The 17,607-nt window shown below is 46.3% G+C and overlaps 1 protein-coding gene across 10 annotated transcripts in view; it reads left to right on the top strand.

The window, feature by feature from the left end:
- The window catches only part of Frmd4a (FERM domain containing 4A), a 588,018-nt gene that overhangs the window by 404,202 nt on the left and 166,209 nt on the right, over positions 1–17,607 (top strand). For all 10 annotated transcript variants that reach the window (XM_087590786.1, XM_087590788.1, XM_087590784.1 and 7 more), the window contains 1 exon segment: positions 2,395–2,460. In XM_087590786.1, the coding sequence (XP_087446912.1) occupies positions 2,395–2,460 (66 nt within the window).

Here is a 17,607-nt window from a genome sequence, read left to right as displayed (position 1 = left end):
TTCTCCGTGCCAACTTTTGCAGGACTGTTTTGCTTCCTGCCAGGCAGGCATGGAGCACCCTTGGCAATAAACACTCTGTCAACACCTCAGGACATGATTCCGCAACGTATCTGAGGAGAGAAAGTGAGGTTATTGAATTTTAGTGAGGGTTTTACTTTTCAGTTGAAAACAGGGCCTGGGAAGTAACCTATAAGTCTGAACCTGATATACGGTGACGTGTTTTGATAAAGTGACTCCCCTCTTCCTTTTTATAAAGGTGGTGCATGCCTTCAAGCCAAGTACTCCACAGACAGAGGCAGGAGGATCTCTGTGAGTTAAAGGCCAGCCTGAGCTATATAATAGGATGTAAATCACATGTTAGCCAGGCCAGCACAGGATGACCTTAAACTCCTGATTTTTCCCCTCTACCTCTCAACCACTGGGATTACAGGCATGGGCCACCTTCACAAGCCTATGATGAATGGTTTCTGGTTGTGGTTTTTCCATTGTTTTTAAAGAACTTCAAAATAGCCTGTTAGATGGTTGTACTTATTCCTTCCTAGGATTAACTCATACACAATGAGTCTGACGAGAGCTGAATGGCTGTAGTTCAGAAATTATATCCAAAGTGCCTACGCTGTGGCCATTAAGTGCCTGATTAATATTGGAAGTTAACATTTCTGGTGTGACTTTTTTTTTTTTTGGATGAAAGAATCATTTCAACATGTTGGCATAGCAGCGTAGATTTCAGTCTAATTTAAAATTGTAATGACTTTCATTGAATAGAGGAGCAATTGAAATAAAGATTTTTTTTTTTAAATAATATCAGCCTGCTAGGATATCTCATAGGATCAAGGCTAATGGAGTCTCAAGTATCAAAGGTCAGATGAGGACTTCTCCCAGAGCCACATCATGCCTGAAGCCACCTGACTGGGCTAGTATTTTCGAAACCACAAGCTGACTAGTTGAGGTTTCTCCCCCTATTTTTAATCTGTTTTAAAACCCGTAAGATCTGAGTTATGGGAAACTTGGCTGCTAAGTCATTGTCATAACTCAGAGTCAAGAGCCCGTTGAGATTAGGCATATCTGAACAGCAGTGGTGTTTAACTTAGGTCCCCAAACCAGAGAGACTTGACGTGCTAGAGGGATGGTGGCTGCCTACTTGGGAGACTAGAGGGTATTTTCTCAGGGGATTCTATGACATCTTTGGACATGTTGATGGGGTAATTCCTAGGGAATAAACAGTGGTATCTTTTCCGTCTTCTCTGGACAAGGTGCTCATGAGGACTTTGACGAAGGGTAGTATCTACTTAAATGCATCCTTTCATCTGTTTGACATAGCTGGTCACTGAGGGGAGGAGAGGGAGGTCCTCAGAGAGGCTGCAGAGCAGTGGTCCTCAACCTTCCTAACGCTACGACCCTTTACAGTTCCGCATGTTGTGGTGACCTCCAACCCTAACATTTTTGTTGCCACTTCATAACTGTAACTTTGCTACTGTTATGAATCTTAATGTAAACACCTGATATGCAGGCTATCTGATCTATGACCCCCTGTGAAGGGGTCACTCAACCCCCAAAGAGAACCTCTGCCTTAGAATCCTGTAAGATACTGAGCTGGAAGAGGCCTATAGCTCACTGAACCTCAACAGTGGTATTGGATCCAGCTAGTGAAGACCAGTGGCCATTTTTCTCCTAGATTTTTGGGGTACCATGTGTAAAATCTAGCCATTACCAAAATTAAATTTTAATTCTTAATTATATTAAATTGATACTCATATCTTAAAAGGTAATAGTTTAAGTCTATGATCCCAATTCTTACTATACCTTCCCTTTATCTGAACTTTGTTATGTGTCTGTGGGTGTGGGTGTGGGTGTGTCCATGTTTATACACATGTATGATAGGGCAGTCTATGTGTATGCACCCATGTGGAGGCCAGGGGTCGACCTCGGGTCATACTCCTTAATATCCACCAGTTGTTTGAGACAGGGTCTCTCCAACCTGGCACTTTCCAGGTAGGCTAAACCTCCTTTTTGGAAATCAGCGAGGGGGTGGGTAAAAACGAGGCATAGACTGGATTCTGACATTGTGGCAGAGCTAGTAAAGACCAGATGCACCACCATCCAGCAGTGCGTTCCAGATGCGCTTGCTAAGTTATCTTACATCTGCTCAGTAAGTTACAAACACCTGAAGACTCAGATCCAGTCTTGTGTGCCTCTGTCTAACAACTCCACCATACCAGTTGGTACACTGAAAGGTCTCCATAAGTGTCTTCAGTCCAACTACTTCTTGGCATCATGTGGGGTGGGGATGACCTCATCGAAGGGCTGGTGCCTTGAGAAGTTCAACCCACAGACCTTCAAGAGCTCCATCCAAGTGCTAGGTTTTCAGTGACCGTTCGTTGTCTTCTCCCATAGATGACGGAGGGCCGTCGATGTCAAGTACATCTCCTTGATGACAGGAAGCTGGAACTCCTAGTACAGGTAAGTCCTTCCTCGAACACCTTCCTTGCTTCCCCTGTGACTAACGAATGTGCTACAAGGCGAATTTGATGGAGGGTGGAGGGTGTTGTCTACTGCACGTACATCTCCGTCTAGCAAAACCTGAGTGACAGTGGCTGAGACACACCAAGGTATTCTGTGCGTATGCTATTTTTACTCATTCTATTTCTATGTTCAGCCTTGCCTCTGGTGTTCAAGGCCAGATGTATATATAACCTATTGTTAAAAATTCTAGAGGAGGAAATTTCTGCGGCTACCAGGAGCTATTCTTTCTGCTTGGAAGGAGTTAACAGCATTGTAACCCAAATAACTCCTGGGTCTGACACTGATGCAATCTCCCTCAGAGGGGAGAGAGTTCCTTCTTTTCAAATTGAGCTTTCATATTATGTGAAGAAAGAAAATTCACCTGTGTCCTCCGTCTATCCCTGAGGGCTAACAGCCCCTTCCCATCCTATACCCTGGGTTTCTATCACCATCAGTGGCAAACAGTTGGAGAAACTGAAATAGGAAATCAAAATACTCCTCCCCAAACTGAGAGCATATTGAAAAGCAAGCAAACGAACAAACCCAGAACAGTCACAGAAGGAGGCATCAGAATCCTGGGCCCTAGTTGTCTTTGCCTGGCTCTTGAAAAGGTCCCTTGCTTTACCCAGAGCCCAAAGGATGAGGATGATGATGGCTCCAAGTCTGCTTTAAGGATGTTTGAAATCTGGTTCAATCCCAACCTTTTATGACACTATTAGTTTGATAGTCTCTGATGCTGTTCTTAGGATGATCTCCTTTTCCATCACACAGAGGTATACACACACACACACACACACACACACACTCACACTCACACACACAGACATTAGCACACACACATACTCACACACTCACACACATGTACACACTCACTCACATACTCACTTACACATATACACACTAACACACTCACTCAAACACTCACACACACACTCACACATACACTCACTCACATACACACACACACTCACTCACATACACACTCACACACACACACTCACTCATACACATACACACACACCCTTTCACACACACACACGCACACTCACACACATACTCACACGCATGTACACACTCACTCACTCACACACACATGCTCACACACATGTACACACTCACTCACTCACTCACACACTCACACACACGCACTCACACTCACTCACACATACACTCACTCACACACATGCTCACACACATGTACACACTCACTCACACACACTCACACACACGCACTCACACTCACTCACACATACACTCACTCACACATACATGCTCACACACACATGTACACACTCACTCACTCACACACAAACACACACACACACACACACTCACACACATACTCACATGCATGTGTGTGCCGGGATTACAAACATGGGCATCCCATCCAGCAACTGCATGAACCCTTGCCATGGAGACATTTCATTTCGCCATAGGGATGGAATGCTGCCCATGTGTTCACTCTCAGAGCACACAAGACGACACAAGACACTACACATATGCAGACCCAGCTCTCTGGCCTTGAGCTTGCTGCTTGGGCATGAAAAATGATCCAATTACAAACTTTAAGAGTTAACGCTTTCAACAGGATTCCAATAACACAACCACTATGAATGTGTTGCAGAAAATGGAGAAAGACTCCTAATTACATCACACACACACACACACACACACACACACAGAGCCGCCATTCCTCTTACACTGGTGGATTGTGTTCTAGCATTTCCTTATTTACACATTGCATGGTTGCAATTATAATACATGCATAACACTACGCACTTTATGTTCCTTTTTATCTGTGTCCTTCCTGGCGTTTCCTACGTCCTACAGTAAGTTGTTATCGTTATTAACAGCTGGATAGATTCCAGAAATAGAAAGATGGTGGTTATCTAATCATTCACCCACTTAGGTGCGCATGTAAGGTTGCTGGTTTTTCTGCCTTACAGTTTTTCCACTATTACAAACAAGTAACTGTGATTACCTTATTCTCATGTGTAGCTTATTCACATTCCAGACTATGTCCTTTTTAGGCTAGATTCCACGGCCTACAGCCTGGGCTTTGATTTGGGTGAGCGAGACGATACTGGGAAAATTGAACAGAATTTCTCAAATAGAGGAGCCTTCCACTTGCTGACACTTGCAAAAGTTGTTAAGAATCCGAGGAGGAGTTTATAGAGACGTGGCCTGTAGGGTGTGTTTCACATGCCTTTCTGAACCCCATGCTTGGGGGCTTAGAGCGGCCACATTCTGGGATAGGAAACGAGACCACAAGTAGCTGCTTGGTTACTGGTGATTAGCCCGCTGCTCTTGGGAAAGCATGAATGGAAGCAGTTGAGATGACCTGTCCAAGGAAAACTTAATTACTGCTGCGTACTTTGAGAACAATGATGTTAGGCAACCAGGAGAAACTTAACCTGAACCCTACAAAGTAAAAAAAAAAAAAAAAAAAACCAAAGTATTATGTTAGGCAATCAGGAGAAGCTCATGTTCTTCCCACCCCTTGGGGAGTGAGCTTTCCATTCAGTCCTTCTTCCTAGAACTCCAAGCTTCCTGGATCTTGTCCCGTGAGCATAGCTAATTTCCGTTCAGTCTCCAAACAGTTCAGAGTCATAGGACTTTCCCATCCTTACCCCAGTGGCTTCTACTGACCTTCCCTCTACTCCCCAGGAGCCTGCCCTTAGCTGCCCCAACCTGAACGTCTCTCCTACAGCACTTGTGACATCTCATTTGCATTGTTTGTATTGGAACCATGCGTGTCCCTAAGCACCCAGTCTGATGGCTGGCATGCAGTGTCACCAAACACTACCGTTGAGTGAAGGAAGGCGTGATCCTGCGACATTTTCCTTTTGCTTCCTGGGAGGACTGCTTGTCATAGTACCAACTGCTTCGCGGAGGGTGTGGTTTTGATACACACAGTGCGTGCCTGTGTGTTATGTGCACACACATATTTAAAACAATTCCAAACTCCATGGCAGAGTGAACCTCAGTAGAATTGGGAGAAACACGGCTAAAGCTATTGGCCAAAAGCCAGGGATAATGTCTGCATTTCTCTTCCTTCTCACAAAGTTCTGTTGTTCAGCACTGGGAGAAGGAGTCTTTTCCAAAGACATCCCCGTTCTCCAATTCACACGGCCCACAATTCCTTGGCAAGGTCTGTAAGAGTGGGAGTCAGGCTCAGAGAAAGCAAACAGGTTGTTGGCACATGTCGGCCAAATGAGAGGCATGGGCCTGACCGGGCAGAAGTACCGCTGTCCTCGGCAGTCATTTGTCAGGATTTCAGGGGTTGGTTCAGACTTCACCTCAGACCTCCAGAAGCCTGTCAACCTGTAGCGTAACTGTTCAGAAGTAAGCTGACTCAGCTCCAACCGTTCACCCTCTCTTCTTGGCTATCATCACCTCAGGGTGCTGGGAACCAGGCGGCCACATAAATAATTTCATGAAGTTACGTAAACTTGATCGCTACTAGCATACTATTTCCGGGGTGTGAGGGGTGGGATGTGGCCATGTTTCTGTCATTGGATGCTTAACTTGTAAAGCAGCTTGGTATTACTGAGTGAAATCTGGATGGTTTTTCAAATCCCGATAACTGTAGTAAATGAAACCTGTCCCCTGGTAAGAAGGGAGAAAAGTCAACAGAGCACCTGCGAGGAGTTTATCCTAGATGCCCGGGCAATGTGTTGGCACCCATGTAGCCCCTTCTGTCCTCCAGTCCCCCTAGGAACTTCTGAGAGCAGCATGAGCATGGGTGGGTACAGGTGACACCCTGGTCACCCTCCAACCTGTAGAGTCTTGCTCTGTCATCAAAACTCCCTAACACTGACTATTTCCTAAAAGAGAGAAGCAAGACAAAACAGAAAACCTTCATGAGAGGAAGAGGCCACCCCCATCTCTGTCTCTGAGTCCCTGTCTTGAAGCTTCAGCATCCAGAGCTGGGACATCAGGCACGATTATGTTCAGCAGGAGATAGTAATGCTTCCCTGTAAGCTCTGCACTCAGAAGACACAGGAATGTGGATGTAGGCTTGAGACCCAGCCTACAGTGGCCAGCCAGGACTTCTCAGCCAGATCTTAACTCAAAACAAAACACAGAAAACGTGTTTAGTGTTAGTGAGAAGAACTTAAGGAAGGTGTAGATGAATTTCCTTATGCTATAAGCCTACTGATGAGGTATTGGACGCTGATGCCAGGGAAGGTTCTGGGCCTCTCCTCAATGGGTGTCTTAAAAATAGACTTCATTTTCAGTAGAATTGAATGGTGGAGGTGTGGCTCTTCCTAGCATGGCTCCCTGCAGGCGTAGCATGCTGGACCATATCCCACTAGACAGGAAGACGAGCCAGTTCAAGGAAACAGGCGTTCGCCTTCTCGGCCTGGACCGGCTCGTGTCTCTGCTTTTCCCATCACCTTTCACGAGTGGACATTTTGCTCTGCCAACTTTGTCACCTCACATAATAAAGCTTTATACACTGAACTTCTCTCTGCCTGCACAGGCGGTCACCACCACTCGCGATTGCTGCTGCTGTGGTTGTGAGGCTTCGGGGGATGGGAGGCATCGTGCTAAGGATGACCACGTCTGTCCCCTCTCACCCAGTCCCTTGGTGGCTGGTGGCAGAAAATTTCAAACTGTCCGTTTCCTGTAAGATGAGGAACGGAGAATACCCATGACTCTAAGAAGCGGGGAAGACTCTAAGGAGCCGGTGTTTCCCAACAGACGTTAGGAGGGTAACAGGGTGGTGCTGACCGCCATTACTTTGTGCCTCATGAAAAGGTCCCTAGGGCCAGAGCTTCTAAGTCCCTCGTGCCTGTAAGGCAAGAGCATTACTGACTGGCCTATCTCCCCAGCCCTTTCCTCTCCTTTGAACTCAGTTTCTAATCTAGGCATACCCAACCTTTTGACATCACGACATACCTAGTCATCTTCAATGATCACCTTTGAGAACCTCAGCCTTGGGGGGGGGGTCACAGAAAAAAAACCCCACAAACTCGTAAAGTTTCGAAGCCATCCTGAGATGTGTCTGATGGTGATGAACTAAAGGTTTTCACACCACGGGCTGCCTGGTGTGAAGACCCTGATGTGGCAGGAGGGTTGATGGCTGTTACTGTCATTGCTTCTCTCTGACAGAGACACTAGTGTCTGTTAGTGTTAAGGAGTAAGGAAGTTAATATGGGCTTTAAATAAAGTCGTACTTGGAGACAAAGTTGACACACTGCCTACCATGGGCTGAAAAAGCAGGTGTATAACTAATTTTTTAAAAAAAATATGTCTGGACTCTAACAGTGCCACATAGAATACATGAACAGACTTCATACATGCATGCCTGCATACGTGTTCATCCTCACAGCCCCTCCCCAGCCACTTCATAGATAACGTACACTAAAAAATGTAATAGGATCGGTTTCTCCTAAGCAAACCAGAAACCAGGAATTCCCCGAAAGCACATGTTGCCAAGGGGGGAGGGGAGAAAAAAAAAAGACAAGTTGATTTCTGTCCTCTCAGCTGAACAGGGTGGGCAGGGGGTGTCTTCTGATTGGCTGGCTGACCTGTCTGCTAAAGCCCGGTTCGTATCTGCCATCTGCTTCCTTCTGTGCTCCATTCACCATGCGTCCCTGCTTCAGCCAAGGGCTAAAGATGCATACAGAGGCAAGGAGTGCAGACAAAGGGACTCAGCATCATAAACCTTCTGTCCTAGACCTCCCAGGCCACCTCACAGGAAGAGTCAGAGGGGTGTGGGTCTGCACCAAGGTGAGCTGACCTCTGCCTTTGGACCGATTGCCAGAATCATTTATTAAGCTCTGTTCTGAGAATCAGGCACACTACCAAATGAGCAAACCAGATGTCTCTCCAGCCCCTGGGGGTGGCCAATAGAATCTAACATCTTAAAGGCACATGGTAAAGCAAACAAATGTGACAATAGAGTATAGACAGATGACGTGATGGTGATTCCATATGTCATCAAAAGTTCATTTAACAGCGTGAGGAAATAAGAAACAGTTCATGAAGTATGCACGCAGAGATGAATAGTTTCCCCTTTGGGGAGGAGCAAGGAGATGCCAAACCTTCCCCCCACTTCTCCAGCGAGGACTTTTAAAAACATTCGGGAGTCGGGGAGCTAGTGAGCATCTCTTTCTGTGCTGGAGGAAAACAAAGGCTGCGAAAGCCCGGTCGTCACCCTGGGGGATATGAGACAGGGCGGAGTAGCAGGACATACCAGATTGATGCTACCATCTAGGAACTCCCTCACACATACATGGCTCCAGAGCCAGACAGCTCAGCCAAGCACAGGAAGCACAGGGATGGAGAGTGGGCCAATTCAGCATCTCCAGCATCTCCAGCATCTCCAGCATCTCCAGCATCTCCAGCATCTCCAGCATCTCCAGCATCTCCAGCATCTCCAGCATCTCCAGCATCTCCAGCATCTCCAGCATCTCCAGCATCTCCAGCCCCAGGGATGACTGGTCCAGGACCTTTGTTGCCTAGGAACACCACTATAGAGCTCCCACTCCCCCATGCCCTCCTGCTTTCCCTCGTATGCCCCATCTCTCTGTTGAAACCGATCTTAGTTTGGTTTAGAAATCTACTCAATGAAAATTGTTGACGTTTGGCTCAAAGCTGAAGTCGAAGGGGGAGTGAGCAAAGTAGGAGGAGGAGGATGTAGTAAGCTCCTTTCCCTGGAAGCTCTCGAAAGTTGCTTTCTGTCCTCTTATTTTGGCTCTGGTTTTACTGCTAAGTCCTTCACAAAACCATCTCTACAGATCCTCTTGGGTAATGCTGTAAGAGAATGTATAAAGACCCTCACAAGAGGCCTGTGGGCCTTCGTTGTCTTGGTAAGGAGGAGTGAGAAGAGATGAGATGGACAACACAAGCTAAGCACGCACACACACACACACACACACACACACACACACACATACACACACAACTGTGCAGACCTCTAAAGGAGGTTTGGAAATGGAGAGGAGAAGTTGGTCTTTGTGGAAAGGATTGGGGATGAAGGAACTCAGGGGTTAACATGGCCAGGGTTGGTGCCGGTTTGTGTCGGTAACTCTCATGTTGATTGTGGCATGTTGCCCATTCAGATACCAGTTTACTAGGTATATTAGCTAGGCCACAGTCCTGGGCCAGCCATCCCTGGGGCTGGAGAGGCTGAAATGGCCTACTCTCCATCCTTGTCCTTCTTCCTGCTTGACTGAGCTGTCTGGATCTGGAGCCATGTACGTCTGCTCTGCATATACCACAATGCTATGGTGGTCCGGCTGACTTTCCCTTTGGGCTAAGAATCAATATCCAGAGATCAGAAATGACTATTTAGACTACGTCATTCTGTCTTAGTTACTGCTGTATTGCTGTGAAGAGACTCCATGACCAAGACATCCTTATAAAATAAAGCATCTAAGTGTTTTTAAGGGTTAGTCCATGATCATCATGGCAGGAAGCAGGCAGGAATGGAGCTGGAACAGTAGCCAGCAGCGCTATATCATGGTCCACAGGCAGCAGTGGCAGCAGCAGAAGGGGAGGAGGAAGAGGGAGAGAGAGAGACTGGGCCTGGTATGAGCTTTTAAAGCCTCAAAGCCCATCCCTAGTGACACACCTCTTCCAACAAGGTCGCACTCATTCCAACAAGGTCATCGCTACCGATTCTTCCCAGTTTCACCAACTGAGGACCAAGCATTCAACTCTATGAACCCGTGGGGCCATTCTCATGGAGACCACCAAACACTCATCACGAGTTTAGTCACTGGTGGTTCTTGTTCCACAAATAGGCTGTGGGTCATTGCCTACTCCATGGTGGTGTGGACAGCTCTCCTTTCCCCAGCATTTCTACCCATGAACCCTGTCCTGTCTGGTAAGGAAGGACCCTGGGAGACATGTGGAGGTGTGGGTACCCACTGTGATGGGACTTGTCACATCTAGAATGAAGAGAGATGGAAGTCCGATTCCCTGGAGGAGACGGCATCCTTGAGCATGACAGGGAGTAGAGGAGGGGACAGAAAGTGGCTCACAGCCACTTCAGAGTTTCTAGATGCTTCTTTCCTTATGCAATAACTTCTCAATCCTTAAAATACTGTTCTCCCATCCCCTCACCCACCACAGAGCCAAGGATTAAACCCTCCCCGCAGTATGGGTAGATTTCAAATCCTACACAGCCCTGTCACATGCCTCCTGCTGCCTGCAGGTCTCTGTGACAGTCTACTTGAGTGGTGTATCCACCTCCATACTTAACCCTAGTACTCAGAGCCCTCCTCATCACTTCTAGGTAGCGTCCTCTTGCATCTGCTCTGAGAAGGAGCCCCTGAATCTTCAATCAACCAAGCGCCTGCACCCATGGCCCCTTCATCTGTCACCACCCTTATCCCTATATCTTATCAGTTTGTCCCCTCACGGCCTTCCCTCTCCTGGGCAGTGGACACCCCAGTGTAGACGCAGTGCACCCTACAAGCTTACAATCTATGTGGAGTCCTGAAACAGTACACTGTCCCCCCATTGTCTGGCCACCCACCGCGTGTCTTACACAACACCACCAGGTAATTTTTCCAGAAATACTTCTCTGCGGCCTACTCAAAAGTTACTCAATAGCTCATCTTATTTGAATTTCTCTTTTGGTTCTCAAGTCCCTCCATACTCTAACCTGTATCCTGTGAACAGGAATCAGAGTATCAAACAGGTGAAGAAGGGATTACAGTCGCTGCCTGAGATTTCTAATCGCTATGAAATGGCTCTGCAATTAAGAGTAAAGGCAGCCATGTGACTTTTCTATAGTCTTAGACCAATGGTTTTCTGAATTTCTATAGACCAATGGTTTTCTGATTTCTATAGACCAATGGTTCTCTGAAATTTGTTTTAGCTGCCAAGTCCTTTGTCTAACGTGCTGTAAATAGAGAACGTTTAACCCTGCAAACTTGTCCCTGGTCCCTAGTAGAGTCTTAGTAGGGACTAACCCATGAGTTAGAAATCATCATTCTACTTAGATACAAGAAGACAGACAATTTAAGTGGTCCTTTACGCAAACATATGCATTCATACGTAGTTCAATGCAAGTTGATTTTTAATCGCATACGCCACCCTTTAAATGTTTTGGGGGAATTGTATGTCATTGACTTATCATGATCTTAGCTAACTTAATTAGCTACCATTTACTTTTGTACCCGAGTCTATTCTAAGAGCTCAGGTTGGGCTGAACCATCCAATCAGCTCCATCACTCTACAACATAGATGATTGTTAAACTTCCCATTTATCAGATAAGAAAATCAGGGCACAGAGAGCCTGCATGACCTACCCAGAGTTTCACAGCTGGTAAATGGTGTAGAGACAGTTCAGAGCCACGCCTTCTGCCTCTCGAAGGAGAGGCAAACTCCAGAATGTGGAGACCACACCGGTTTAAACCGGAATCTGGCATGTAGTAACTTTAGGCTGTTGACCAGGTGAGTAGCCTCCTTGAGCTTCAGTGTCTTCCTCCGGAGAAAAGAACTTTCGCTTCCAGCTTCTTTGATCTCATCAGTAAATCAATGCCAACTTGTGTCTCACAGACTTGGTTCTGAGTGAATAACTCTGGGCCATGTTCAGATCCCCTGGCACTTGGCAAGCATCTCCCCACAGGAACCCAAAGGTTAGACTGGACCACTTGGTAGCTATGGAAACCTGGTCAGTCCCTTTGCCTTAGCCGCCTGGGCTGTAAAATGGGAGTGTTAGCCTTAGATTGGCGCGTGCTGTAAGTAGATAACTATGGAATGCTGTGTTACTGGTAGAAACGTTATTTCCGTGAGATTGCGCTCAAGACTTTCTGGAGCATTTGTCCTGTGCAACCAGAATAACTGGACAAGTGACGGGCCGACAGTCCGTCAAAACACACTTTAACTGCCTGACCTGATCTTTTCACTGGTCACCACTCACCTTCCCAGTGTTACACCTAAGTTACACGGCAAGGTTATGCTCCGGTGAGGGGAATGTATGTGCATGTATCCACTCGGGGTCTAGATAACCATCTAGAGGGTTGCATTAGGCTTTGTACTCCAACAGTGTCAGAACTGATCATTCATCCCTGGGGATAAAATAGGGGGCATGAACTCGATTGCTGCCATGGTAACACTTTATAAATGGCCGCCCTTGATGCTTGGTGTTAGATGATGGTAGAGCACACTGGCTATGATCTGTAGGAAAGCTAAAAATAGGAGACTCGGTCTCTCCCCGATATGCAGGGCTGTGATTGGATTGCTCTGACTATGACTCATAGGCTCAGGTTACCACAAGTTCAAGTCTGGGTATTAACTGCAATTTCCCAGAAGGCCTGTGAGCCTTTCATAGAGGTTACAGCCCCCTGACCCACATTTTATAGTGCACAGTGGGACTTGTGTCTTGGGGCATTCGGACACACTCTGCTCCGAGGCCAGGCTCCGATCCTGTGTGATTAAGAAGGATTGCTGGAACCACAGCTGGATCCCCGGGAGAACCCCATTCCCCAAAAGAATGCCTCAGGGCCAGCACACACTGATTAAGGACTTTTTTTTTCCTTTTAGGGAAGGCAGTTTTAAAATTCCACGTGGAGCCCTTTGAGAGTGGTCATAGGCCAGTACAGTGATCGTTCAGTTTTAAATTGTTGATGGATCATAAGATATATTGCTACAATAAACTGGGCCATATGTTGGTTCGATCAAAAATCCTGTGCAAGCATTCCTCCACTTTGACCTTCCATATGCTCATAACAGCATCAGTGGTTTATAAAATAACAAAAAAGAGCATCAGTGGACTCCATAATTCATACTGGGGTCATTTAGAAGTACAGTGAGCCTCCAGAACGCCTGGGAGCCCCACTCCACCATACCATATGTGAGTTCTGACACAGGACACATGGGAAACTATTGCTTCTCACTCCCCTCTGGAGATCAAACAACTGACTTACAAACTAGCGAGTATCTTGGTATTGAAACGCCTTCAGTGTTGTTGAGTCTAATCCAATACATGCACTCCCATAAGCACTGACACATGCTAATAACCCACGTACACATGTTTATACCCACACGGACACATGGACTCTATCACAATGCTCACATGCATACGCAAGTACACACTCATCTAGCACACACACATACACACACATCTGTAAGTACATAAATGATGTGTATGTATATATGCACATACATATATAAAGTACACCAGTCTTAGAGGCCAGAGATGTGTACTGTAGACTCTTAGTTCACCAACACTTCTCTCAGCAAACTATACTCTTTCCTTAAAGCTTTTATTCTTTATATCAGGTGTATGTGTACCTATGTATGACTATGTGTACTTATGTGCCTATGGCTGCAGCGTCCAAGGAAGCCAGAGGTACCAGATGCCCCCTGGGGCTACAGTTACAAGAGATTGTGAGCTGCCCGATGTGGGTGCTGAGAACCAAACTCCGGTTCCCTAGAGGAGGGGCAACAAGAGTTCTTAGCCACTGAGTCATCTCTCCAGACCCCAAACCATACTCTTGAATAATATAGAAATAGTTGACCTCCTACACAGACTTCTGGCTCGGTGGTGCTGGGTAAAGCAGACTCTAGACTCTCATTTGTGTGTATGAGAGCTGTGATGGTGTCGGTGTGCCCGTGAGGGTGTGAGCCCGTGCATGTGAGCTCATGTGTGTATATGGGTTATTAGTATGCAAAGGGGCTTCTGGGAGTGCATGTATTTGGTAGAACCAACAACACTGGAGGCATTTCAATACCAAGATATTCACTAGTTTCTGAGTATCTAGTCACAGCCTTAGTACGTCCTTGCCCACAGAAATGGGTGTATTGTCACCTGGCAGCCACCCCAGCTACCTCAAGTATTACCTTGTGCCTCCAGGGAAAGAGCTCTTCTCATCTTCTCATTGAAGGCAAAGGTTCCCAGATGGTCCCCAAGCGTTTGATCCATCTTCCCACCCAGACCACAGAGGCTCACATCCCCATGTCTTGGCTGGTCACCCACAGGGGAGCAGAGTAAATGGAGTTGTTGGAAATCAGCAATCTCAAAGAGGAATGACCCCTGGCGCCATTCAGACAGAATGGGAGCAGGTTCAAGATGTCCAGAACCTGACCAGAGGAGGCCCAGAGCACCAGGGGTAGAGGTATACTAGGCCTCTAGGAGCCCCACAGGAGACTGCAGACTGTCTGCCTTTTCGGAACTTGCTTGCATGACTTACAGATAGAGGCAGTGCAGGCGAGTGGGTCACAGACTTTAGGATCAGAAGGATTTCGAATTGTGATGATGCATGGTTGGCTACCCACAAGCTGCATCCTTAGCTTTTAAAAATGTTGTTCATTCTATTGTAGCAATTCAATGACCAAGGCTGGCCTTGAACTTGAGACGCTCCTCTGTGTGTGTGTGTGTGTGTGTGTGTGTGTGTGTGTGTGTGTGTGTGTGTGCCTGTGTGTTGGAAACAAGTGAGGCAAGTATTCTGGAATAGTTTCTTCTCTTTGCTAAATGAAGGTATAAAACAAACACTGTTACGTACACAAACCATTTAAGTAACTAAACAGAAACACACACCCATAGTCATCAGAGTCTTTGAAATAAACTGCATTAACTAGTTTTCCAGATATTAGTGCTATTTTTCTTGTTTCACCATCAATCCAAGCAAAAGGCATCCAAATCTCTAATCACAGGGTTGGTCTCCATGGTTACCAGCTTCCATCACAAGTCATTTCATTAATATAACCTCAAACCTATAAACTCTCCTACTGGGGCTGCTGAGATGGCTTTGTGGATAGAGTGCTTGCCGCTTAAACCCGATGACCTGAGTTCAATCCCCAGGGCCCACATGATAGAAACGTCAAGGTGTCCTCTGGCCTCCCTAGATAATAAATAAATAAATAAATAAATAAATAAATAAATAAATAAATAAATAAATAAAGTAACTTAAAACATTATCCTAATACTCAAGACAATCAAAGAGTATAATGCCAACACCCCAGGAACCAGAGACCACAGCAGTCAGACTCTTAATTCTAAAGCAACGGTTATGGCTACAATGTAGTTCTGTGGTAGCATTCTTGTCTACCACGCTTGAGGCCCTGGGTTCCCCATTACTGCAAAAACAAACAGAAGCAGTGGCTGAAGGTCCAGGCACCCAGATCTCAAACTTTGGTTACACTAGTTGAAACAAAGTTAATGTTTAGAGTCTCAGCTTCCAAGCGTGGACTTTAATATTAGTCTACAGTTTAAATGCTACTGCATCAGCCACATGGGGTACTGCAATAAAAGATCACAGGGTAGGTGCTGGGATTAAAGTTAGAAATGTATGTCCCACAGGTCTGTATGGTAGAAGTCCAAGTTGAAATGTAGGCAGAGTTTTCTTCCCAGAGACCTCTCTCTGGCTTGCAGCTGTCTGCATTCTTTCTGTCTTCATGTGACCTTTGCTTTGTTGCCGCATCTCTGATGTATCCTCCTCCTCATGGTCTTCTTTCTCCTCCCTCCTCTTCCTCCTCCTTTTTCTTCCTCCTTTTTCTCCCCCCTCCCCCCCGCTTCTCTCTTGACACTGATCCTGTTGGATAAAGACTCCGCCCCTATAATGTTGTTTGATCACCTCTTCAAAGGTCCTTTCAGAATCCAGCTACCTTCTAAGGTCCCATGATTAGGATGTTAACAGTGGATTTGAGGGGATGGAGAGATGACTCAGGAGTTAAGAACACTGCTGGAGGAGAGGACCCAAGTTCAGTCCCTAGCACCACATCAGACACTCACAACCAACTGTGGCTCCAACACCAAGGGATTTAGCGCCCTCTTCTGGCCTCCCTAGGTACCTGCACTCACATGCACCTACACTGAGACATACACATAACTTAAAAAATGAAAATGTTTTAAAGAAACTATGAGGTGGGAGAGGTACAATTCGGCCCATAACCATGACCCTGAGTAAATATCCTCCTTGAGTCTTAGAACCTATTTTGTTTTTCGATATGTAAGGAAAAGAATCGCATGTTAAAAAGCAGCCTGGAAGCCAGGGCACAGCAGGGACGATGCCTACTAGCATGTCCCTGGCAGTGCCGCAGGCTTGCGCCATCATTTTTATAAGGACACAGTGGTTTGCTGTCTGGAATGAGCCACCAGTTTCTCTGTCTGGAAGTCAGTCTTTTCTAGGCATGGGCTTCTCTGATCCGGTTCTTAAGGGCTGGATTGGCCCTCATACTTGGCAAGTCCACAGAGCAAGCCAAGCCTTGGCTGGGTTCAGCCCTAGCCTGTCAGACCTGAGTCATCCACTCTGAGCTAAGCTTGTATCACCCACTCTAACTCTCTGTCATAGCCACTATAAGATGTGGCTAAGGACTCCCAAGTCTCCTGGCCACACACAGCAAGTCTGTATGACTGGGACTTCAAGAACCTTTACGTACACTTTGCCATAACTATGTGGAAATCCAGAAAGCCCCATATGCCTAAGCCCTCAGGCTGCTGGGAGTTCACAGAACAAAAAGACCGGGATGCTAACTGCATCCAAGGCCAAATTGACTGTGCCACTACCAAAACCCAAGAACTTTACAGCTACACCAGGAGTTCCTTTTGGCAGGCACTGCGCACGTGGCAGAGATCCCAGTGGCTGGGCTTTACCACTGAAGAAGCTGATTCGAAAGTTATTTCCTCACAAAAAGCTTCCCTAGTCTTACATCCAGATGTGTTTCTAAATAAGTGGTGACCTCCTGAAAACGCCTCCAGAAATGCTGATCCTCCCAGACCCACCCAGCCCTGAAGTTACACCAGTCATCATAAGATGCCTTTTCCTCAATGTCATGATTATAGCCAGTACATCAGACCCTAGACTAGAGCAAAACAGTCATTGTCCCCATCTCCCAAGAGCTTGCAGTCTAAATAGAGGGAAATGTCAGTCAAGTCAGAGATAGAGAGGAGAATTTCTAAAGGTAGAAACACTGTGAACCAAGAAGGGAGACAGCGAAGAGATAAGATTATTAAGTCAGCCACCTGTGCATGGCCTGTTCTATAACTCAGAGTGCTTTCTCAAGTTGTAATAGAGAAGCCCTACCCTGTCTTTTACAGAACTTCTCAGCCTACTGTATCTCTCCATCTTTTGTAAAGTGTTCCCCAACAGGTTCCCATGGAGACCACCAGACTCTCAACTGCTATGATGCTGTAGGAAC

Source organism: Rattus norvegicus, chromosome 17 (genome assembly GCF_021556685.1).
Source record: "Rattus norvegicus strain SHRSP/BbbUtx chromosome 17, alternate assembly SHRSP_T2T, whole genome shotgun sequence".
In the NCBI taxonomy this organism is placed as follows: domain Eukaryota; kingdom Metazoa; phylum Chordata; class Mammalia; order Rodentia; family Muridae; genus Rattus; species Rattus norvegicus.
Note: the sequence above shows the minus strand (reverse complement) of the source record. Positions and strands in the feature narration are given on the sequence as shown.